Source organism: Nicotiana tabacum, chromosome 23 (assembly GCF_000715075.1).
Source record: "Nicotiana tabacum cultivar K326 chromosome 23, ASM71507v2, whole genome shotgun sequence".
NCBI lineage: Eukaryota > Viridiplantae > Streptophyta > Magnoliopsida > Solanales > Solanaceae > Nicotiana > Nicotiana tabacum.
Genome location: NC_134102.1, coordinates 140,424,027 through 140,449,083, shown reverse-complemented (window position 1 = coordinate 140,449,083; position 25,057 = coordinate 140,424,027). Strand labels below are relative to the sequence as shown.

The 25,057-nt window shown below is 40.2% G+C and overlaps 2 protein-coding genes across 5 annotated transcripts; one reads left to right on the top strand and one right to left on the bottom strand.

The window, feature by feature from the left end:
- Nucleotides 1-57: 57 nt before the first annotated feature.
- Nucleotides 58-7,916, bottom strand: LOC107811702 (uncharacterized). Of its 4 annotated transcripts, none has more exons than XM_016636700.2 (5): nt 6,707-7,916; nt 4,411-5,527; nt 1,416-2,814; nt 1,250-1,333; nt 58-788 (listed from the first exon to the last, which is right to left on the bottom strand). In XM_016636700.2, the coding sequence occupies exons 1-5, from the start codon at nt 7,380-7,382 to the stop codon at nt 162-164; spliced, it is 3,903 nt and encodes a 1,300-aa protein (XP_016492186.2). In that variant the 5' UTR covers nt 7,383-7,916; the 3' UTR covers nt 58-161. The 4 variants fall into 4 exon arrangements, with proteins under 4 accessions (XP_016492186.2, XP_016492179.2, XP_016492190.2 ...); XM_016636693.2 differs by having other exon boundaries at nt 1,250-1,336; nt 6,707-7,898; XM_016636704.2 differs by having other exon boundaries at nt 1,250-1,336; nt 6,722-7,877.
- Nucleotides 7,917-21,634: 13,718 nt separating this feature from the next.
- LOC107811723 (NAD(P)H-quinone oxidoreductase subunit S, chloroplastic-like) lies at nt 21,635-22,887 on the top strand. The gene has a single exon (XM_016636714.2). The coding sequence runs from the start codon at nt 21,781-21,783 to the stop codon at nt 22,510-22,512; it is 732 nt and encodes a 243-aa protein (XP_016492200.1). The 5' UTR covers nt 21,635-21,780; the 3' UTR covers nt 22,513-22,887.
- The last annotated feature ends 2,170 nt before the right edge of the window (nt 22,888-25,057 follow it).

Genomic DNA, 25,057 nt, shown 5'->3' with positions numbered 1-25,057 from the left:
GGGCTGACGTTGCTTTCTGGGAACAGAAACACAAGAAGAAGAAAAAAGGCAAGAGCATAAAATGAACCGAAATGTTTTATTGATTAGCTACGAGCAGCAAGCAGACAAAACATATGATGGATTATAAGCGGCATTTCAAAAACTCAGGAAAATAAATTGTCTCAATGTGTACTTTCAGGAGAATGATGTATCCGACTTAAATTTACTGACCCAGACTCAATTGACTCTGGCATCACTGCCTCAAATACCTCAGAAGACACATCAGGGTGTCGCAAGGGACCACATTTAGCATCAACAGACTCCTCTTCCTCTTTGACATTAACTAGAATTGAAATGTCGGTCCTTATCAAATCTTTAGATACCTGAGGTGCAGGGGCATCAGATCTACCCACCTCTCCGAGAGACGAGGAGTTCTCTTCAATTTTAATTTCCTGCGACACATCTGGAATGGTATCCCCGTCCATGCCAACTCTTTCCACCACGGAAGGAGGGAGATCTGATTTCTCAGTTGTGTTCAGACTCATTGGCTCACACAGCTCGTTACAGGTGGTGGTTTGTGAAAGCACTACAACTTCCTCAGAACTAACAGGGAGAGTAACCCCCTTAGCACCATCTTCTGCTAGCGCATTATCTGCTGGAGCAGTCTCCTCAACTTTAACATAATCTGAACTTGAATTCTCTAATTTAGGTGCTGGATAGGACTCACCTAGCCGACCAGAAAACGAACATTTCACATCGTTTACGAGTTTAATTTCTTCTCTCCTCTTCTTGTAAAGGGAAATGGCTTTCTGCAATTGGGTCACATGGGATAAGGGAAAATTAGAAAGCAGAAATTTATGTATATAAAGACAAAATTGATTCACTCTAAAACTGAGTAACCAGATTGGGTAACTAACCCATGAAAAATCCTTACCTCATCTCACAAATAAAAATTAAACAACTCCTATCCCCCATTATTTTCTTTTTTAAACAACTTATAGAGCACATCAGTGAGAAGGACCAAGTATGATTGTTCCTTTCATTGCTTTTCTCCTAAAAGGTGAAACAAAATATGTGCATCCAATAACACTGTAAGTAACCCCAACAAACATAAAATGTATTTCATAGTCCTCATAAAGACACTAATCCAACAGGTGGTTCTGCATAAACGGCCTAGCAACAGCTGATAAAATCAATACAAGAGAACATAGTTGATCAAAATATATCACTTTCCAACTCGATATGCATATGCAGCTGGCACAAACCACACCTGAAAAACAGAATCAGCCACGGTAGCAATGACTGAAGCACTTGAAAATTTGCCGGGCAGCACCGCATTATGTTCCACAGCACCCTGCTAGAGGAAGAATGAGCGTTACACTTTTGGGGATGAAAGTGATAAATTTGCAAAGAAACGATTCTGTTATCCAATTTACCTCCAAGAACAAAATTTTAGAGATATCTACATCAGATGTCATGTTCTGATCAACATCCATTAAGCTAGCACATTGATCAAACAACTCGGGCTCCGTAAGATCTGCTGATATATCAAGCTTTTCGAGGTAAACATTGCAAAGGCGAGCCTCTTCTTTCCCGGAAGGCTTCACCTCAATTGGCTGCTCTTTAGAATTAAGTTTCAAGCCTTCTGGAGTGCTCCTTCCAGGAACAATGCTGGACTGACTGATATCATTGCTTTCAGCATCTTGATCTGTCTGCTTTTGCTCACTCTGGGCTTGCTGAGCCGACTGAGCAGCAAAAGAATTATCTCCTGGACCCTGAACTGAACAAACCTCCTTCTGTGAACCAGATGGCAGCTCCACACTGGTGCCCCTTATTGGCCCTTTCCATACATCACCACTAGTCTCCCAACTGCGACTATTGTTGGACAGCGTCCTATTCTGGTCCCAGTCTGGCCTCCCATAAAGGTGAGCTTCTTCACCAAAATTGTTAGCATCCCACCCATGCAATGGAGGCCCGCATGAATCATCCAGTGGAGTTCGCCAACCCCCCATCGGGCGCCCATGGCCAGAAAAGCGGTCTGCATCTGGTATATGGTAAGGAACCCCAGAGTGACTCAAGTCCATTGAAGGTCTGACACCAAACATTGGCGGTCCAGGAAACTGCTGCATCACAGGATGAAAACCAACAGGAGGTGGACCATGCTGAAAAGGCATGAAACCATTTGCCAGAGGTGACGGCCAATTTGGAACCCCTTTCCAAGCATTTCCTTGCATTCTTCCAATATTGGGATCATTAATTCTTCTGTGACGGTTGGCCGACTTCCCTCTACTATCATCCTCCAAAGTGCCAAACACTAATGGGCTGTCAACTCCAGATCTAAATGGGGGAGGGGGAGGTAAAGCAGACTTTGAACTGCCCGAGAAGTGACTCCCTCTGATAAAAGGTGAAGAAACAGAGACGTTATCTCCGTCCATTTGTGATAGTTCCTCACCTGCAAATGCATCGCCAGCAAAGTCACGGTTTCCTCTGCCGTCCTTTACTTCCCTGGAGCCACCACTTCTCTGTGTTGATTCCTCAACATCAAGACTCCGGCGAACCTCAGATCTACTCAAGTGTCTTCGCTCATTGCTTGCTGAAGAAGGAGATCTATCCACCAACTGCAGGGGAGAACTACGAACGTCTGCTTTAAGCCGCCGTTCAGCTGAGAACTCTCCATGAAAGATATCCTCCTTCTGAATCAACTTCTCCGTTGATCGAGATGAAATCCTCTCCATTGATCCCCCAGAACCAGCATAATCTCGAGAGGTTCCACCATGTCGAATCCTGTCTTCATAAGGATAATCCCTGTACTTAGACTCTTCTTGCTTTGACAGCCTGGTAGGCAAAGAAGGGCAGTACATATCATTGTCAGCTTTTGTTAACATAAAGCAGACAGACAGACTGTTGGTAACAGAATATTAATCATCATTAGCATCATCAATAAAGCAGAACACAAGGGCCAAATAAGACAAAACTAGATCTCTGGATTGGGATCAAGAAGGTTTTATCGAGCAAAATTCTTAAATGCTCTGGTGTAATGCACAAGATTACCAACGAAACAAGCACCTCTATAATGTTTGTGAAATATAGCTTAAATGACTTAGCATCCAAATGTTGCACTAAAACAGAGAGTAATTATGTTCATGAGAAAGGCATGAGCAAATGTCACCTCTGATTAAGAACCTACACAGAAGATCAACAATTCCAAGATTATTTTTTTTGGGTAAGGAACAATTCCAAGAAAATTTATTACAAAGCAAAAGAACAGAAACCAAACAGAGTTCTTAGCCCTTTATACCATTCTGACCAACTAATAGATTACCCAAATATACAACGCTTAGAAACCAAAAGTCAGTACAAAGACTACCACTACTAAAACCATATAGCAAACATAAGTAGTGGCCCCATCTTCCTTCCCCTATTTCACATGAATATACCTTCAAACAGTACAAAGAAAAAAGCTTCTGAAATGCACAGAAGGAAATGGTTGAGCAGAAAATTGAATAATTCACTACAGGCATCCATTTTTCAGTCAACAACAGGCCTATCTCTGAACTACATCACAGGCCCATCAATCACAACCAGAGGAAGCAACTCTAAGTGATAGGAAAGCCAGCATACATACATAAATGTGAGTTATTCTACAAATCACAAAAGCCACTCTTGAAAGAACCCAAAAGGTCACTATTTCATAAACAAATCTAATTAACCTTGCAGAAATAGCACTTATCATAACCAGAAAACTTAGCTAGCTTTCCCAAAACTGAGCAGATCACGCATAGAGACATAGATTTATCTCTACTCATGGAATAAGCATGCAGCTGAACATTAAATTATAACAAGCCAAAATGGATTTTAGCATATAGGAGTAGCTCGCTCTGCACTGACTGCGACGTTGTATTCAGTTTCAGCATATTTTCAGAAAAATAAATTCCTACTTCTCATATTTGAAACTGGTGCAGTCTAAAGAGGTCAATCAAACATCCTCATCATTCCATCAACCAGCTACAAGTTTTCTTAATAATAAACCTCTCCTGCCCAGGGAAAGAACAACGATACCATTCAAATTGTAGTAGCTTTTTTTATTTCAACAAAGGCGGTCTCTGGGAGAGCTAACACACCTCGACACCTGCTACAACACACGAGCAGGTGATATATAAAATAGGCTCATATTGAGGGTTCTTGCCGCAATCCTAGACTTCAACTACTTAGCCAACCGTGTGGGACAATACAAATTGTAGTAGCTTAAGCTAGGTTCAAGCCCTATAAAGTTACACCAAGGGGGAACAAATAAAAGGATAGCATGATTATTCAAGAAATCAAGATCATTCAAGTAATCAAACAGATGATTTCAGTTCTAGCTGATGAATCACATCTATATTGTTGACATATATGAAACAGCAGGAAGAAAAAAAACTGGTAACTACTTGCCTGTAATTATCCCTAGTATGAGGGCCGGCACCGGGTGAAGTCCTCCACCTGCTCTTTTTTGGAGTAAGTTCTACATCAGCATTCCTTGAGGTAGACCTTCCACGATCGGTGACAGACTCTACTCTAGAACTGATGGATCTCTTCTCTGTTTCGGAGCGCTGCTCTTTAGAACCCCGAGACCTAATATCCCCGAGGTCCTCTTTATCATGAGTTCTCCTTCTTCCAAGCTCATCTTTATACCTTGTACGATCATCATAACCAGGGTTACCATCATGCAAACCTGATTTCCTTAAATGCAAATCAGAAGCATGACCCTCATCCCTAGAACGCTTCGCATCAGACCGGTCACCTGAATGGTCTCTTGGAGCACGTTCATCCCCATACTTGGCATCATTAATTCTCCTCTTTTTATCACTTTCATCTGCTTCATCACCATCTTTGCATCTTCCATGTCTTTCAAAATCTTCCCGGTGCTTCTCATCCTTGCGCCTTTTATCTCTTTCACCATCTTCTTTATATTTGAGGTCCCTCTGCCTATCATCCCTTTCACCATCTTCATGATATCTATCTTCATCGTGACGACCATCTTTTTCTGCATACTCTCGATACTTATCATCCCCATGCCTGATATCACTGTCACCATCTTCACGATATTTTCCATCCCTACGACGACTATCTCTTTCATCATCTTCTCTATACCTGTCATCTTTGCGTCTATTATCTCTGTCACCATCATCACGATATTTGTCATCCCGGCGTCTGCTATCTCTGTCGACATCTTCCAGGTACTTATCATCTCTACGTCTAATGTCTCTGTCACTATCTTCCCGATATTTATCATCACGTCGTTTTCTGTCCTTATCAACATCCTCACGATACCTATCATCCTTGTGCCTATCATCTTTATCACCATCTTCCTTGTATTCTTTATGTTTTTCATGCCGGTGTTTTTCATCTCTAGTACGTTCGGATTTCGAAGATAACCGCCTGTCATCGCTCTCATTTATATCATCTTCATATTTATCTCGATCACCAGGGACTTCTCTCCTCTTCCGTGCCTTCTTTTCAGTTTCCTTGTCCAAGTCAAGGTTCTGTACCTCATTTTGGATAGACCACTCTGTAACGATCAAAGAAAATTTTTGAGATAAAGAAGGTTAAACACCTAGCAATTTCTCCTTTAAGGAAAATCGGAAAAAAAACTAGCCAACATACTACAATTAAAGCAATTACGCAATGGAAATAATAACACCAAAAGTATTTTGATACCTTAAAATTTAATACTGGACAACCTATAACACCAATCTTTACATGTCTCCCACAGTACATAGGCATGTAAGATCATACAACTTAATCCTCGTCTACCGTGATATTCCTACAGCTTGACTTAGTATATCCAGGGCAAACTTGACCATTTAAAAGAAAAAGGAGTAATAATGCACCAAACGGATAATAATACTGCATCTAGCATGTGCGGAAAAGATAATCCTGAGAACAAACAGCTAATGCAAATCAATTTCATTGACTTGCAATATTCAAGCTACAATGCCAAGCCAAAATCCACCATTCAGAGGGGAGAGTAAGACAATCCATCTTCACCTCTGTTTCCCATCAAGTTACAAAAATTACAATCTTCAATACACGGATGCATTGGGGAAATGCCACAAATGGGCACCCAAATATACATATTTCTTACATACGATAGACTAAATGAATGCAACAGGAACATAACTACAGCCGGGTTCCCTCGAAATTCTCCCCCCGTTCCCCGGAAACAAGATCACTTTTTTTAATAAGGACCCCCGTAAACAACATCACTCAACAAGAAAGCAAGGGAGGGAGCCTTTTTATTCCTTATTTCCATGAAGTGCTCCTAGTTTAGGATATGGAACTGTCTCCCACTATTGTCATCTGCCCACTTAACGCAGTGAAGAGTCATCTAAATTTCGAACAAATTTCACAAGGAATCCTACTATTCTTATACCAGACATAGAGAGGACTTCCGCCAAGAGAGCTTCAACTTGCGCATCTCTACGGCACATTCTCTACCAAACAATAACCAGATGCTTGAACAACAGAAGGTTACAGAATTCACTTTCCTAGAGTCATACCGGACCAGAATATTGTCCCCACTATTAGTCTCGGTTAGACGTGCAGAAATTGAACAAAAAAATGCATTTTTTAATATTTAAATCCTTTAAGGTTTCCAATAGATTATATGGGGATATTCAGACTAACAACAACTCACCAAAAGCTTAGACATTCCAACAACAAATACTACTCAAATAAGTTACCTTACCAGCAGTTTCTCTACCTTTTTTGTTCTGCTTTTCCTCACAAACATCACCTAATTGAGACCCTTGCTTCTTCACATTGTCCACATCATCGCGTTTACTCTCATGACCTTTCTTTTCCCTATCTGACCCTCGCTCCTTTTCCTTCAAATCCTTGCCCTCTTTTCGAGCAGAATCCTTCTCAGATTTCCTCTTTGACTCCACTTTTCCACTACTCTTGCTCTCCTCTTTCTCCACCAATGAGACAATACTACCTTCTTTCTTACTATTTTTACTCTTGGAATCACTTGAACTCTTCGTTTCCTTCCCTTTAGAACCCTTATCTGCATCACATTTCAAACTTTCTACCTTCATTTCACTATCCACAGCACCATTCCACCTATCTGCGCCACCACTAGTCGCCTCTGCAGCCTTCTCTTTGCGCCTCTTGGACGAAGTATACTCCTCCGAAACATCACCATTTCCACAGCCACTTAGATCTTTACCTTTCCGCTTCTCACCGGAAGCTACGTGGCTTGAATCCTTAGAAACCCTAGCCAAACTCTCCTCTTTACTGCTCTTCTCCTTCTCTTTCTCCTTCATCTTCACATCCGAATCCGAATCCGAGTACGAGTAATCCTTACCCTCTTTCGGACTATGTTTGCTCTGCTTGTGCGATTTATGCTTTGAACTTCGAGGCATAACTGTAAATATACCAAAAACTAAACCTTTTTTATTCTCCGAAACCCTAACTCTCTTAACGTTTCCACCAGAACAACAACAACAATAACAACAACTCTCAATCAAATTCCATTACCATCACCAGCTCACCGCCACTGTATAGCCAATTCGAATCTGAACAAGCACCGCCGGTTTCCGTCACCGGTAATAAAATGACAAACTTCCAGAAACCCTAAATCTCTTGCAGTTCAAAACTTAAACAGATTCCATTACAATCACGCGCTGCGCTATAGAACCAAATCAAATGCAAAACACGCCGCCGGTCTATTTCCCTGAAATCTGAGAAAGTTGTTCAAATCGGTCGATATCGCCGAAAGCAACAGAGATACATACAACAATAGTGTACAGTATACGTATAAATACAAGTCTAGATAGACAGCGAGAGAGAGAGAAATTATTGAGAGGAGACTGAGAAGAGAAAAATGGGAAATTTTAAGAGAGAAGATCGGAGGCGATGGTTTGCTGCTGCTGGGCTGCTAAATTAAAATGTGATTCGTATTGGGGTATCGCAGATAATAGGATGTGTTATGTCGAGAATACCCTCGATCAGAGTTTGTATTTACTATGGAGTTAGGGCTGACCCGCACTCCCCTACTCGACCCATGAGTACTAATAAAGGGGTATTTTATGATAAAATTTCTTATCTTTTTTTTTTTTCGATATGATATTTAATATTTATACAGATTCCACTAATCCTACCGGATACCTATCAAAGATGACTTTATTCACAAGCTCTAATGATTTTTGGTTAAGAGTGAGAAGTACTTATCGATACCTATTTTACTTTGATTTGATTATAGATCAAATTGAGGTCAAGTGCAAGGAAGGCTCAGCCTTTTATATTTGGGAGCAAGAGACATCAAATGCTATCTAAGCAAGACGCTCTAAAATTTCATTATGTAGGAAAGAAGGATTTTGTGACTTCTCAATTAGAATTTAACTTTGATAAGTTCGAACACTCGCGAATTCTTCTCCTTTAAGTCTTCAACTATGGTCAACGCTTTGACGACCAACACCATCGACATGGATGAATAGGTTGTTGCGATGGCGCAAACATTTGATTCCTTAAAAAATGTTGATATATTACTTATAAGTTTAATTTCATCTACGTCTTATATTGCATAAAATAGCATATTATTTTATAAAATTCATGCAAATGTTAGCTATTAATTAAACCTTGGTATTAGTTATGCTAAAAAAGTTATTTCTTGTGTGCTCAGCCAAACTATAATACTTATATAAAATTTTATCCTGAGATTATATTTGTGTACAAGACCAACCAAACAATCCTGAAAACCTAATTAAGATGCAGTATTTGAATTATAATTCATGATAAGAATAACGCAATCTGAACAAGCAAAATTAAACTTGGTTTGGCGCACTAAAGCGAGCTCTAAGTTTGAGCTCAAACTTTATTCGATGGAGTTTTAAGGAGTTTAAACTTATTCGTAAATTTAGTCGATATCAAATAAAGCTAAACTTCGTTATTTATTTCACACACTTTTCTATTCTTCCGGATATAAACAACACTACATACGGTCAAAACTGATTAATCCGTCGTACGGACTGGTCGGTGTAATAATACTTCGATCGAGGGGCGGCTTCATAATACCAAATCAAGGTCCGAAGTCAGGTCATCAAGCTTCGAGTTCCAGGGCCGATCAAGACAAGCTCGATATTATTATCGAACTCAAATCGAACTACAAGGCAAGTGAAATTAGCGAGCCTAAGATGTATAGACCGGCCGACACCAACTCCGAACCAGTACCAGACTCCGAGTCAGAATCAAGCTCGAGTCAATATAGAGGGCTCGAGTCAATATCGAGCTCGCAGATAAGAGTTGTTGCAACCGCACTAGGGAAAGAATCCTAGCAGGAATTAAGAAAAAATTAATCCCTCCACTATAAAAGGGAATAATTTTTGTTTCTGTAAGAGAACATACACACATTGTAACAAAAGACTATTTCTTGTATTGAAAGATCAATCCTTTGAACCCTTTTTCTTCATTTTATTTGGTTCATTCATTTTCCTCTTTTCAACTATTACATCTTTCGTTCTTATAGTCAAGGATCGGATATTCCTATTTTCTCTTTACGATTTGTGTCAAATCATACCACATACCCTTAGAACTACGTATAAATTCAACTCTATCCGATTTTGAGGGTAAACAGTTTGGCGCCCACCGTGGGGCTGAGGGTAACAGTGGTTGTTTGATACAAACCTGCGACATACACTGTTTAACGCTTGTCTTTTAAGAGTATCTTTGACTTCAAATTAGCAATTACAAACCCCCGATTAATGGCTTTACCTATTGACAATGAAGTCGGCCTTCAAGATGAAACCAACAACTTAACGCCCACGGCCGGAGGGCCGCTTGTCGACATCGTTGAAGCTCGAGTCGAAGTAACACTAGGCGTTAATTCATATGTAGCCCTTGAGGCAAACCAACGTTCTGAACCTGAACATAGCATTCGTGGTGGTACTCGATCCGCAGCTCGAGACACTCATAACATTGAGGAAAACGGCGTCAGCTTGCGAATAATTTTTGAAATGTTGCAAGCCCAACAAGTAGCGATAGCTCAGTTGTAGAGCCAAACCTAGCTATCGAGCAGGCCAGATCCTAATCCACCTCGAGAAATTGCCCACAGAACGGAGCCAGCCATAGTAAGGTCAAACGAGCAAGAATCGGGGACAACTCCCGAAATTGCTAAAATACTCGAGGAGCTCACAAAGCGAGTCGAATCCAAATATAAAATAGTAGAAACGTATAACTCCAGGATCGATCAGATCCTGGGGGCTCCACCAATGATAAAAGGATTGGATTCCAAAAATTTCATGCAAAAGCCTTTTCGCTCGAGTGCAGCCCCAAAACCAATCCCCCGAAAATTCCGTATGCCCGAAATTCCCAAAATAATAGAATGACCGACCCCAACGAACACGTCACCTCTTACACGTGTGCCATCGAGGGTAACGATTTAGAAGACGATGAAATCGAATATATGTTGTCAAAAATATTCGGGGAGCCCCTCTCGAAGGGAGCAATGATTTGGTATCACAACCTACCACCGAATTCCATCGACTCATTTGCCATGTTAGCAGATTCTTTTGTAAAGGCACACGCCGGTGCCATAAAAGTCGCTACAAGAAAATCAGACCATTTCAAAGTAAAACAAAGGGATAATGAAATGTTGCGGGAGTTCGTGTCCCGGTTTCAAATAGAACGCATGGAATTGCCACTGGTCACGGATGATTGGGCCGTTCAAGCTTTCACCCAAGGTTTGAATAAGCGAAGTTCGATAGCATCACGTCGGTTGAAACAAAATTTGATCGAATATCCAGCAATAACTTGGGCAGATGTACACAATCGATACCAATAAAAAATCAGGGTCTAAGACGACCAATTAGGAGCCCATCCCGGATTAGCACATCCAAACAGGTCGGTTATATCGACTATTAAAAACCAAAGGGACATCGACAGAGAGCCAAGGTCGAACAGAGACCGATATCAACCATACATCTCAGATCGAAGGAACAATGGTTCAAGACGCAATTCCACTCGGAGCAATCGAAGAAGTTAGCGAGGGCAGAACTCTCGGGGGCTTATGAATAATAGTGGTTTTGACAAATATGTCGATCCTATAGAGGCACCATGGTTATCAGAATATAACTTCAACGTCGATGCATCGGGCATTGTATCGGCAATCGGAAGAATCAAGGATACCAGGTGGCCCAGACCCATGCAAACTGATCCTTCCCAAAGAAACCCAAATTTTATGTGCAAATATCATGGTACGCATGGCCACAGGACCGAGGATTACAGACAATTAAGGGAAGAGGTAGCCCGTCTATTCAATGAGGGCTACATTCGAGAGTTCCTCAGCAATCGATCTAAGAATCACTTCAGGGAAAGGGACGCCAATAGAAAAAATGAACAAGAGGAACCTCAACATATCATTCATATGATCATCGGTGGGGTCGACACTCCACAGGGGCCCATATTCAAACTCAATAAGGTATGAACCACTGGGGTAAAACGAACCCGATATTATGTGCTCGAAGGCACTCTATCATTCGATAACGAAGAAGCATAAGGCATTTCTCATCCCCACAATGACGCTCTGGTAATCTCTATCCTATTAAATAAAGTTCAAGTTAAGCGTGTTTTAGTGGATCCAGGTAGCTCTGCGAACATCGTCCGATCGAGGGTCGTGGAACAGCTCGGACTGCAAAATCAGGTCGTGCCCGCAGCTCGGGCCTTAAACGGTTTCAATATGGCCAGTGAAACAACTAAAGGGGAAATTATTCTAGCGGTGAACGTGGCTGGGACCATCCAAAATACCAAATTCCACGACATCGAGGGCGACATGAGGTACAATGCCTTACTTGGAAGGCCTTGGATCCACAACATGAGGGCGGTACCTTCGACTCTCCACCAAGTAATGAAATTCCCGACCTCGGACGACATGAAAATGGTATACGGGGAGTAGCATGATGCGAAGGAAATATTTGCAGTCGATGCGATAACATCGATATCAACACTCTCAACCTCAGAAAGATCGAGCATTAAAGATAAGCGAGAAGTCAAATAGCAGTCACAGCCGCCAGTCTCGACCGAATCGGGGAAGCAGGAAATGGAAGAAGATGAGGAGGATTTTTTGTCCCCTCAAACTTTTATCACCCTTGAAGATTCTGACGCCACCAAATCAACGATCGAAAAATTGGAACAGGTTATATTGATCGAGCATGTACCCGAGAAAAAGGTATACATTGGGACGGGATTAACCCCCGAACTCAGGAAAAAACTTATTCAATTTCTTATTAATAACATAGATTGTTTTGCTTGGTCCCATTTAGACATGGCAGGTATCCCGCCATCGATAACAGCGCACCGGTTGAGCTTGGACCCTAGGTTCAAACTGTTGAAGCAAAAAAACAGACCTCAGTCCGAGATAAAGCACACATTTGTAAAGGAAGAGGTAACTAAACTTCTCAAAATAGGGTCGATTCGAGAAGTAAAATATCCCGAATGGTTAGCCAATGTAGTAGTAGTCCCTAAAAAGGGGAACAGACTTAGAATGTATGTAGATTATAAAGATCTGAACAAGGCGTGGCCCAAAGATTCTTTTCCACTGCCTAACATCGATCGCATGATCGATGCCACAACCGACCTTGAGATACTTACTTTTCTCGATGCCTATTCCGGGTATAATCAAATTCAAATGAACCCGGAGGACCGAGAAAAGACCTCATTTATCACCAAATATAGAACATATTGCTATAATGTAATGCCCTTCGGGCTAAAAAATGCAAGAGCTACTTACCAACGCCTAGTGAATAAAATGTTCGAAGAACAAATAGGTAAGTCAATAGAACTTTATATTGATGACATGCTAGTTAAGTCCCTGCGCGCAGAGGACCATTTGACTCATTTGCAGGAAACGTTCGAGATTTTAAGGAAATACAACATGAAGCTCAACCACGAGAAATGTGCTTTCGGGGTTGGTTCAGGCAAGTTCCTTGGCTTCATGGTATCAAATCGGGGAACAGAGATCAACCCCGATAAAATCAAGGCCATCGAAGATATCACCATCGTGGATAGTGTAAAAGCAGTGCAGAAGCTAATCAGACGGATAACTGCCTTAGGCCGGTTCATTTCGAGGTCATCGGATCGAAGCCACAGATTCTTCTCTCTACTAAAAAAGAAGAACGATTTCGCCTGGACTCCGGAATGCCAACAAGCACTAGAACGATTGAAGCAATACCTGTCGAGTCCACCATTGCTTCACACTCCGAAGGCAGATGAGAAACTTTACTTATACTTGGCGGTATCGAAAATCGCGGTAAGTGGCGTCCTAGTTCGAGAAGAGCAAGGTACGCAATTTCCTGTTTATTATGTAATTCGGATCTTAGGAGAGGCAGAAACTAGGTATCCTCACTTAGAGAAATTGGCATTTGCACTGATAAGCCCCTCTAGGAAGCTAAGACCATACTTTTAATGTCACCCCATATGCGTTTTAACTACTTACCCACTTCGTAATATTTTGCACAAGCCCAAACTATCGGGCCGATTGGCCAAATGGTTCGTCGAACTCAGTGGGTACGATATCGAATATCAACCTTGTACGACAAACAAATCTCAACTTTTAGCGGACTTCGTGGCCGATTTCACGCCAACCCTCGTACCCAAAGTTGAAAAAGAGCTCTTGTCAAAATCGGGTACAACATCGGGGGTTGGACCTTCCACATATGGTGCTTCGAATGTGAAGGGGTTTGGGCTAGGCATCGTTTTGAAGCCGCCCACGGGTAGCACTATTAGGCAATCTATCAAAACTTATAGATTGACTAACAATGAGGCCGAGTACGAGGCCGTGATTGCAGGTCTCGAGCTAGCTAAAAGCTTGGGAGTAGAAGTCATTGACGCCAGATGTCACTCTTTGCTAGTGGTAAACCAAGTAAACAAAACCTTCGAAATTCGAGAAGATAGAATGCAAAGGTATTTGGGCAACTTACATGTAATTTTGCACCGTTTTAAGGAATGGACTTTACGACATGTGCCTCGAGAATAAAACAGTGAGGCCGATACACTCACAAATTTAGGGTCATCGATCGAGGAAGACGAGATCGACTCAGGGACTGTCATCAAACTATCGAGATCCGTGATCGAGGAAGGTCATACCAAGATAAATTCTACAAGCTTAACCTGGGATTGGAGGAATAAGTATATTGAATACTTGAAGAACGAAAAACTCCCATCGAACCCTAAAGAATCAAGGGCCCTATGAACCAAAGCTACTCAATTCACGTTGGTTGAAGATGGAACACTATACAGAAGGATGTTCGATGGACCATTGGCAGTATGCCTAGGACCAGGAGACACCGATTATGTCTTACGAGAGGTTCATGAAGGTACTTGTGGAAACTACTCCGGCGTCGAATCACTGATTCACAAAATCATCAGGGCAGGATACTACTGGAATAGTATGGAAAAAGACATTAAGGAGTTTATTTGAAATTATGATAAATGCCAAAGTTTTGCACCGATGATCCATCGACCCGGGGAGCAACTTCATTCAGTATTATCTCCATGGCCATTCATGAAATGGTGGGGTGGATATCGTCGTCCCTCTACCATCGGCCCCAGGTAAAGCTAAGTTCATTTTATTTATGACTAGCTATTTCTCTAAATGAGTTAAAGCACAGGCATTCGAAAAAGTGAGAGAAAAAATGGTTATCGACTTCATCTGGGATCACATCGTGTGTCGGTTTGGGATACCCGCAGAAATAGCATGCGACAATGGTAAGCAATTTATCGGCAGTAAAGTAACAAAATTTCTCGAAGACCATAAAATAAAAAGGATATTGTCAACACTATACCATCCTAGTGGGAACGGACATGCCGAATCGACAAACAAGACTATCATCCAAAACCTGAAGAAAAGGTTGAACGAAGCTAAAGGGAAATGGAGAGAAATTTTGCCTGAGGTCCTTTGGGCATATCGAACAACATCGAAGTCCAGTACGGGGGCAACTCCGTTTTCCTTAGTGTATGGCTCTGAGGCCTTAATCCAGTTGGAGAACCCAACCCAAGGTTTCGACATACATCGAAAGAATCGAACCACGAGGCTATGAATATTAGCCTCAAATTATTGGATGAAAAACGAGAAACAACACTTGTTCGAATGGCTGCACAAAAGCAACGAATCGAAAGGTACTACAATAGAAGAACTAACCTCCGCTTCTTCAGGGTAGAAAACTTAGTCCTAAGGAAGGTCACCATCAACACCCGAGATCCTACTGAAGGAAAGCTAGGTCCGAATTGGGAAGGACCCTATCAAGTCCTCGATATAGTCGGAAAAAGGTTTTATAAACTCGGAACGATGAATGGCAAACCACTACCAAATAATTGGAACATATCACTTCTCAAACGATATTATTGTTAAGGTATGATTTTCTCCCTCCTTTCGTCCATATATATTTGACGCTAACACATTGCAAGAGTTCGACCAAAGACATCGAGACCTCAGGTTTTAAAGTACGCGTTCTACTCTTTTCCCCTTCGATCAGTTTTTATCCCAATTGGGTTTTTCCGATGAGGTTTTTAATGAGGCAATAACTATGTGCTACGTGAGGACAATTCAACAGTATCCAAGGCCTCCTTACAGTCAATCTCGAATACTGGGGGGCTTTACCATCGAATAAATCAAGTTCGATACAACAAAGTTATTTCATATCAAATTCATGTCAGACAGGGTCTCGATAGAGAAAAATATAAGGGCCAAATGGTCAAAACGAACCATGCCCACATAGTTTTGCTTGAGCATGGGTGCAAAATACGAACACATGCATAATGACTTATAAAGGAAAACTTCTTCTTTACCGATATCTCATACTTTGCAAAGTTCGTTCTACTTCATGATTCAAACAGGCTCAAGGGCCGACCATAAAGCCTACGGGCTGCAATACTTCGAGTTTGAGCAATCACTCACTTGACCACAAAGCCTACAGGCTGCAATACTTCGAGTTCGAGCAACCACTCACTAGGCTATTAAGCCTCAGGGCTATCTTATTTAGAGTTCGAGCAATCACTCACTCAACCATAAAACCTAAGGGCTATCTTACTTCGAGTTCGAGCAATCACTCACTCGACCACAAAGCCTATGTGCTGCAATACTTCGAGTTCGAGCAACCACTCACTCGACCATAAAGCCTAAGGGCTGTCTTACTTCGAGTTCGAGAAATCACTCATTTGACCACAAAGCCTATGGGCTGCAATACTTCGAGTTCGAGCAACCACTCATTCGACCATAAAGCCTAAGGGCTATCTTACTTCGAGTTTGAGCAACCACTCACTCGACCATAAAGCCTAAGGTTTATCTTACTTTGAGTTCGAGCAATCACTCACTCGGCTATTAAGCCTAAGGGCTACTTTACTAAAAGTTCGAGCAAACATTTGCTCAACTAAATCCTCAAACTTATGAACATTTTCATAAGACACAAGTGAGGCAAAATCTTCACTAGGCAGAAAAGGAAACAGAGACAAGGTGGGAAAAAAAGAGACCTTTATATATATGACGATGTTTACAAAACGTCCGATCAGGACCTTACACGAGAAGATCAAAATAAAAAAAACCCTAATTATCTACATGAGAAGTCTTCTCTCCATCGGGCTTTTCCCCACTCTAAGACCCGCTCTTGCTCCCATCACTGTCATTGTCATCATCATCATCGTCATCATCATCATCAGAGGCCAAGGCCCGATATCGACTTCAAGCTCTTTTGCCTTTGTTATCTCTTTAGTAAAATCGAAGCCTCGAGCATGGACCTCTTCGAGGGTTTCCCTCCGAGATTGGCATTTGGCTAATTCGGCAATCCAATATGCTCGAGTTCGAGCGGTCTCGGCTACTTCTCTCGCATGCAACTGAGCGGCCTCAGCATCGACCCGATAAACAGCCACAATTGCGTCTGCATCGGCCTTTGTCTTTTCAGCCTTAGCAAGTTCAAAAGCCAACCGAGCCTCGAGCTCCTATGTTTTCCTTGCTTGAACCAAGCTTTTCTCCTTCAGACTCTGAAGTTGACTTTCGACCGATGATAATTGGGCCCGAGAAGCCTCTTTCTCTGCAGCAAAGCGGTCCATACTTCCTTTCCATTTCAAGGACTTCGCCTTTATCATATCGACCTCCTTACAGAGCTTCCTGATCATCTCAAGCTTCTGCTGCAGCTGTGAGACCGAAAAATTAGCCATCGTTCCAGCATCGAGTCCATAGGCTTTTAATAATGTCATTACCTTCTCGGACAGATCGATCTGATCTTGGTGAGCTTTGGCCAACTCAGCTTGGATGTCCTTGATTTCTTTTCCCCTTTTCCCTAAGAGGAGTTTAAGGGTCTTCCTCTCTTCCGCGACCCGTTGGAGATCAGCCTCGTATCGACGCAACTCAGCTCGGGATCGAGAACATGCTTCTCGATGAGCTGCCACGGCCTACGAAGAAAGAAGAAACAAAGTAAGAAAAAAAAAACAGATATAAGAGATAATACCAACAAAATAATTTAAGGCTTACCTGATTCAAAGCCTGATGCACTCCGTGAAAAAGATCCGATGCATCACTAATACCGGCAGTAACCTCGACACCGGTAAACAAGTCATAAAAGGGATCCTCCCCCTCATAAGGCATGTCTAGTTCGAGGGCCCCCAAAGCTTGGGCTTCCCGAATCGTCCCTTCGGAAAAAGCAGGGAAGGTGGGCGAGTCTTCGATTGCTACTGCCCCAAGTGAGTCGCTTGGGGCGTTCTCGTCGGTTCGAAGGGATTCGGGGAGAGCCTCTTCTCATATATCCCCCATCCGTTGGCTCCGATGGGAAGCATCCCCGATCTCCAACGACTCAGGGACTTTGCCCGAATCTTTCTCCGATATATCCTCAGTTCGAGGCGGAGCCTTATAAACCACCATCGATCCAGCTGCTTGTGGAACATCAGTGGTCTTCTTCGATCGGGCCACCAGTACGGACCCGTCGTCTTATTGTTCCTCATTTTCATCCCTTATACGCTGAACCGATTCTAAGGTGAAAGGGATGGTATTCTTCCTCGACTTACGAGTCAACCTTGCCTTCGATTTTGGATTTTCGGAAGCAGAGGCCCTTTTTCTCTTATTTCCCTCGGCTGGTTTAGAAACCGGGTCCGAGGCTTCTTCTTCGCCGAGCAGGGGCCTCAGAACCGTATCTCTGCCTAGGCCTACACACAAGAAAATCAATTGAATATGTGGAAAATATTTCGTTCAAACTATCGAAACATGAGAAATAGGCTTACCATGATTTTTGGCCTCCCATTGGCCTTTTTCCAAATCACGCCACTAACGTTTGGCGTATGGAGGTCGAAGCCAGGGTCCGTACCCAGCTCTTAAGATTGGGAATGGCACCGGGCATCCAAGGAACCGCTGCATCACAAAATAGATATCAGCAAGAGAGAAACAAAGAGACAAGGCGATATGGAATAAGCAGTATAATTACACTTACGCTTCATATTCCATTCTTCGAGGAATGACATCTTCTCGGCTGGAATCAGGTCCGAAGTTTTCACTCGAACGAACTTGCCCATCCAACCTCGATTCTTGTCCTCATCTATGCTCGAGAACAATAACTTGGTAGCCCGGCGTTGAAGTTTTACTAATCCACCTCGAAAGAGACGGGGACTATACAATCTGATAAGATGATCGAGGGTGAAAGGCATCCCCTCGATCTTGTTTGCAAAGAAACGGATCAGGATAACAATCCGCCAAAAGGATGGATGAATCTGACCTAGAGTTATTCGGTATTGACAACAAAAATCGATGACAACAAGGTCGAGAGGTTCTAACGTAAAAGGGTAAGTATACACACTAAGGAACCCTTCCACTTGGGTGGTAATATCTTCGTCGGGAGACGAAATTACCACTTCCTTGTTATCCCAGTTGCAATCCGTTGAAAGTTCAAGTTGCTTTTTGGTTATCGAGCACAAATACCTCGATACCGGTTCACACCGACCAGGAACCAACGGGCCCTTATCGACCTTAAAATCCAAGGTAAGAAGACACGTTCCGGGAACAAATTCCTCAGGCCGTGGCTCTACCAGTGTTTTATCGGCGACATGCTGTGAAGAAGAAGCCTCTTCTTTTTGAGGGGAGGTTTTTGATATTTTTACCATTTTTGAATTCAGAAGAAAGAAATAAAGATATGGTGTTTCAAAGAAAGATTTTGCAGTAAAACCAGGAAAAAATCACACTTAATTCAGAAGGTGCGAGAAAATACTTAGGAAATTTTGAGATTAGAAGAAGTAAAAGTGATTAATGGTGGAAGAAGAGGATATTTATAGGCTGAGCAGTGGCGGTCCAATATCGGTAATGTCCGACCACCATCTGACACGCATTAAATGCCTCGGTAAACTAAACCGATGGGACAACTATCGTGTACTTCACGATCGGATTCAATGCACACGTTAGTATATATCTAATCGTACCGTTGGAAAATTATATCGTTTCTCGATACATTCTTCCCGAGAAATGCGAGGATTATCTGTATACGGTCAAAATCGATTAGTCTGTCGTACAGATTGGTCGGTATGATAATACTTCGATCGAAGGGCAGCTTCGTAATACCAGATCAAGGTTCGAAGTCAGGTCATCAAGCTTCGAGTTCCAGGACTGATCAAGACAAGCTTGGTATTATTATCGAACTCAAATCGAACTACGAGGCAAAGCGAAATTAGCGAGCCTAAGATGTATAGACCGACCGACACCGACTCCGAACCAGTACCAGACTCCGAGTCAGAATCAAGCTCGAGTCAAGATAGAGGGCTCGAGTCAATATCGAGCTCGCAGACAAGAGCTGTTGCAACCGCACTAGGGGAGATAATCCTGACAGGAATTAAGGGAAAGTTAATCCCTCATGGCTTCCCCACTATGTATTTTTTATTATATCTAAAGTAGGATTCCTCCGCTATAAAGGAAATGATTGTTGTTTGTGTAAGAGAATATTCACACATTGTAACAAAAAACTATTTCTTGTATTGAAAGATCAATCCTTTGATCCCTCTTTCTTCATTTTATTTGGTTCATACATTTTCCTCTTTTCAACTATTACATCTTTCCTTCTTATAGTCAAGGATTGGATATTCCTATTTTTTCTTTACGATTTGTGAGTCATACTACATACTCCTAGAACTACGTATAAATTCAACTCTATCCGGTTTTGAGGGTAAACAAACAATTACAAAAAAATTTTGGGTTTAGTATCGCATTAAATAGAAATAATTTACGGAATGAGAGTGATGCTATTACGAAGAATAACTAAAAATTAATGAAACAACATCTTTTCTTAAGTAAGTTGAATTTAACTAATCAATCAGCTGTGCTCCGATTAGTACCTCTTTGATGTCGATTATATTAATTTTCTATACTTGTTGCTCCCTACTAAGTCTCAGTTCATTTCGATAATCAATTGTCTTTTGTATAGATAGATTTGAGATTTTCTGAAATTAGAGGTATATATTAACCAAACTTCAGTGTCGTAATAAAGAATGTTAGGCTAATTAGTAACCAGTCTTGATAATGGCCTTGAGTCCAGTTCGTGTAATAACTAACAAGAATCAAGAGTGTCTTGTGCTAATTATAATTATTGATTCTTTAACAAGTCATTACCAGAATTGTCAACTTATTTTCAATGTTTGAAACGCGAGTACACTACGAATTGAGAATTTGTTGCTTTAAGAGTCATAAACAATTGAATTCAACATCATAAGAAATTAGTAATTAGTAAATCTAACTACAAAGGCAAACTTCACGCCAACAGTTAATTACTTTGAAATTAAAATGTCATGTATAGGTCAAAATTCTCTTTGAGTATGTCCTTCAACTGTTCAATGTACAACATTGGTTATTCATGTAAGTATTATTTTTTAGCTAATTAACCTATAGAAAGTAAACTATTTTAGCATAAAATGATATTATCGCGTTCGGGATTTCTTTTATTTTGTAAAGATTTTGGTATATCATTGCTAAAAGTACCAGTAATATGATTAATAGAACTACATATGCTCATTTTACGAAAATTGTGACAGGGCAAAAAATGAACATGTAAAATTTGGATGGTCTAACTAGCATGTTTTAAAGGACGTCACTCTTTCCGTTGCAACTCCTGCTATTCCCTCAAGTTGTGACTATAATAGAAAAAATGTTACACATATTTTACATTTACATTAAATCAATAAGCACACGATACGCGTCTTTTATATGTAGTTTTTATTTTTACTATATCTAATTAATATATATTCCCTTCGCTTTAAATTACTTATCCTATTTCGCTTTTCGAGAGTCAATTTGAATAATCTTCGAAAATAAATTGTAACTCAATATTTTAAATTTAGATATTTAAAACTATATAAAAAATACTACAAGTTACAATTTTTCTCATACCGATATGATGAAAAATATATTTCAAAACATTGATTAAAGTTCATATAATTTGACATTTGAGAAGCGAAATGTGAAAACTAATTTGAGACGGATGAAATATTATTACATCTCTATTGATAATTTAATCAATGATAATTAATAAGTATAATCTAATGTAAATACAAGTACAAGGGTAAATAATTACTACTTATTTTTTTGTGGAGAAGGAGAAACAAAAGACGGAAGTGAAAAGATAATGTACTATCTACAAAATCTAAACAGCTCTTACAAATGTATACAGTAACGCTGAACCATTGTCTTTCATTTGTCAATTGAAGATATCAAAGTACAAACAAATTCGTGGTCAGAATTCAGTCTCTCATTTCTACAAAACACTTCTCACCACCTTTCTTCCCAAATCCAACTCTCTTGAGAAACAAATCATGGCTTGTTCTTCTTCTTCTTCTTTTCAACTCTCAAGTCTCCAAATTCAAACCCCACCTCTCAAAAAATCCAACTTTCTAGGCCAATCTCACAACCTTAATATTCATACCAAATCAACTCTGAAACCATCTTCAACCTCAATTACTACTGCAAAATTCAATCTTTATGAGATTCTTGGAGGTAGAGGTCTATGTAATGGAGAAGAAGGTATACAAAAAGAGCTAAAGAAGTCAATTTCAGAAGAACAATCCTCGGCAAAATCAGCCACTGATGATAATAATAATAATAATAATCAAGAAAAGAAGGAAACTGGGGAGTTTCCTGAAGATGGATTTGAGAAAGAAATGATGGGGTTAGTAGGTGGATTTCCTGGAGGTGAAAAGGGTTTAAAGAAATTCATAGAACAAAATCCACCTCCTAAGAAAACAGAATCAAGAATGGAGGGTTTTAATCTCAGTCTTGTGAAGAAACCAAAGCCACCCGAATTACCACTTTTGTTACCTGGGATGATTGCTATAGTTAAGAATTCTAATAATCCATATTATATGTATTGTGGGATTGTGCAAAGGATTACTGATGGAAAAGCTGCTGTGCTTTTTGAAGGTGGGAATTGGGATAGATTGATTTCTTTTAGGCTTGAAGAGTTGGAAAGAAGAGAGAAAGGACCACCAATGGTAAATCCTAGGTCTGCGATACTTGAAACCATGTTAGAAAAGAGTTCTGAAGCTTGATTTGCTTCCTTTTTTAATTTCCAGTTTGAGTTAGCTCCTTTGTTTGGAGGAGAGTTTCCACGTAACTTGTAAAGTTGTTGTCGTGTAAAGTTACTGTCACGTAACCATGGAGTCACGGGTTCGAACCGTATTAACAACTTCTTGTAGAAATGCAGGGTAAGACTGCATATAATAGATCCTTGTGGTCCGGCCCTTTTTCGGACCTCGCGCATAGCGAAAGCTTAGTGCACCGGACTGCCTTTTAGTTGGATCCTTTGTTTCTTTTGTCTTTTTGGTTGTTGTACAAACAAGATGTAATAAGAAATGCGGAATACTTTATGCACGAAGATTGTAATTCTATTGCTTTTGATAATAATATTTGTTCCATTGTTGAAACTTTTTCCTTTCGTTATGGCTAATTCAATAGCATACACTACCTAAATAACACATGACTCAATCTACTCCTTTTGACTAGTTTGGGGTTTGAATATCGGGCAACCCCTATCATATTGAAATTTTAATTCTCTATATGAAATTTCCAACCAACTTCATGAAATTTTTGAGTAGATTTACCTACATCTTGACTGACACAAGTATATAAGTGAATAACAAGCTCCCACCTTACCCTGCACCCTGCAGGGACTAGAACATGAACTACTTTTCACAATCATGAAGGAATGTCCCTGATGCCATATGGTGGATATTTCAGGTTCCATAATTTGACAATGCTAGCTAGCATGAGACAGAGTAAACAAGACTGCAGATTGAGCCTTCAAGGCTTTGGCTTGCCTAACTGTGAGACCGACCGGTTGAATAGAGACAAAAGTGGGCCATAGTAATTCGGGAGTCCGTGTGGAAGGGCTCTCGCTCAACGGATCAAAGGTACCCGAGGGATAACATGCTGATGACTCCCAAGAGCTACTATCGACGAGTCGTTTGGCACTTCGATTTCGACTCATTAAATTTTGGGGCTGACGAAGGTCCCAAGGGTTCGTTTGTTCGCCGATCCAAGTGGTACGTGAATTGGGTTTAGAACGTGGTGAGAGAGCAAAAACATGATATGTGGTTTAAGCACACATCACATATTTGAACTATGTTGAAGAAAAGAACTTGGTATGTAAGTGGAGAAGTGTAGAACGATGTGCCAATATCTATCGAGTTGCAAATAAACTACTCCCTCGATCCCAAATTATTTAATGTAATTCTAACTTCAAGAGTCAACCTTTTTTAGTTCAATCGCGAATTTAGACAAAGAATTATAAGTTTCTTAAAATAAAATTTATATATTTGTAAACTATGTACTAATACTATACATCACCATAGTTAACAATAACTTAAAATATTTAAAAGCTACAAGAATAAGTTACAATCAAAGATAAAGTAGTTTGACTCTCAAAACTCAAATTGCATTAAATTAATTGGGACAAAGAGGTTTCACTGAAAACTACAAAAAGAATATGTTAGGATGATTAAAATCTATTCGAAACTCTTTAGAACCATTTATAAATACCTAGTAGTACTATATCGAAAAAGAAAAAAGAAATATATTGGGGATTATCAATTTTCTCACACTATGTAATAAAATTAAAGAATAGAACTTGTTATATTCGAACTCGTTATAAGCTTGAAGAAAATACAACAACCTTATTGATTTATAAAATTTTAAAAATATTATTTATGATTTATAGGCGATTATCTTATCAAAGGGTTCCTATAGTCCCTAAGCATATCCCCAGAAAATGATAAGCCTTTTCTATTTTTGTTACTACCACGAGAAATGCACATACATGAAAATTAGCTAATACTCCCTCCGTATCAATTTATATTATGTAGTTTGACATCGATGGAGTTCAAGAAAAAGGAACAACTTTTAAAACTTGTGGCATCAATCATGCATGAAATTTTTGTGTCTATAAAATTATGTTATTAAGGATAAAATAGATTTTTTTTCTAAATGAAGTGGACCCTCGGCTTGAAAATATTAAATAGACTAATTTAACGGGCTTTTACCTATATATGTAAAATTATAATCCTAATTACCACTATTAAGTATTAACAAGGTTTTATTTAATTAACATAAACGTATTTACCAATTGTATACAAAGTTAGAGATTATGTTTCAACCTTCCCTATTTTCTCTCCCTAATCTCATTTTCCATTTGATTCAACTTCTAAGGTTAATTTATGCAGCTTTAAAGTAATAAAATGTATCTAATGTTAGCTCTAATTCAAAATTAAAGCGTAAACATGGATATTTGGTATTTGAAACTCGCGTGGAACGTCAAACTCGTTTTTTTTTTTTTTTGTGTGGTTGCAACCGTGTTGTTAATAGTGAACTACCAACTTAGGCTATTTTAAGAAAACTAGATCTTGTTTGGGTGTGAAAACGTGAAGATAAGAGGTTAAACACTATTAAAAAAGTTCAAAGTTTTGAATTTGAAAATCATGCTTTACGAAATTGTTATATATTTCAACCAGTCACGACCAGAATTCCCACCTTCAGAACCGTGATGGTGCCTAACATTCCACTCGCTAGGCAAGCCAACGCTAGAGTAAATAGTTTGCC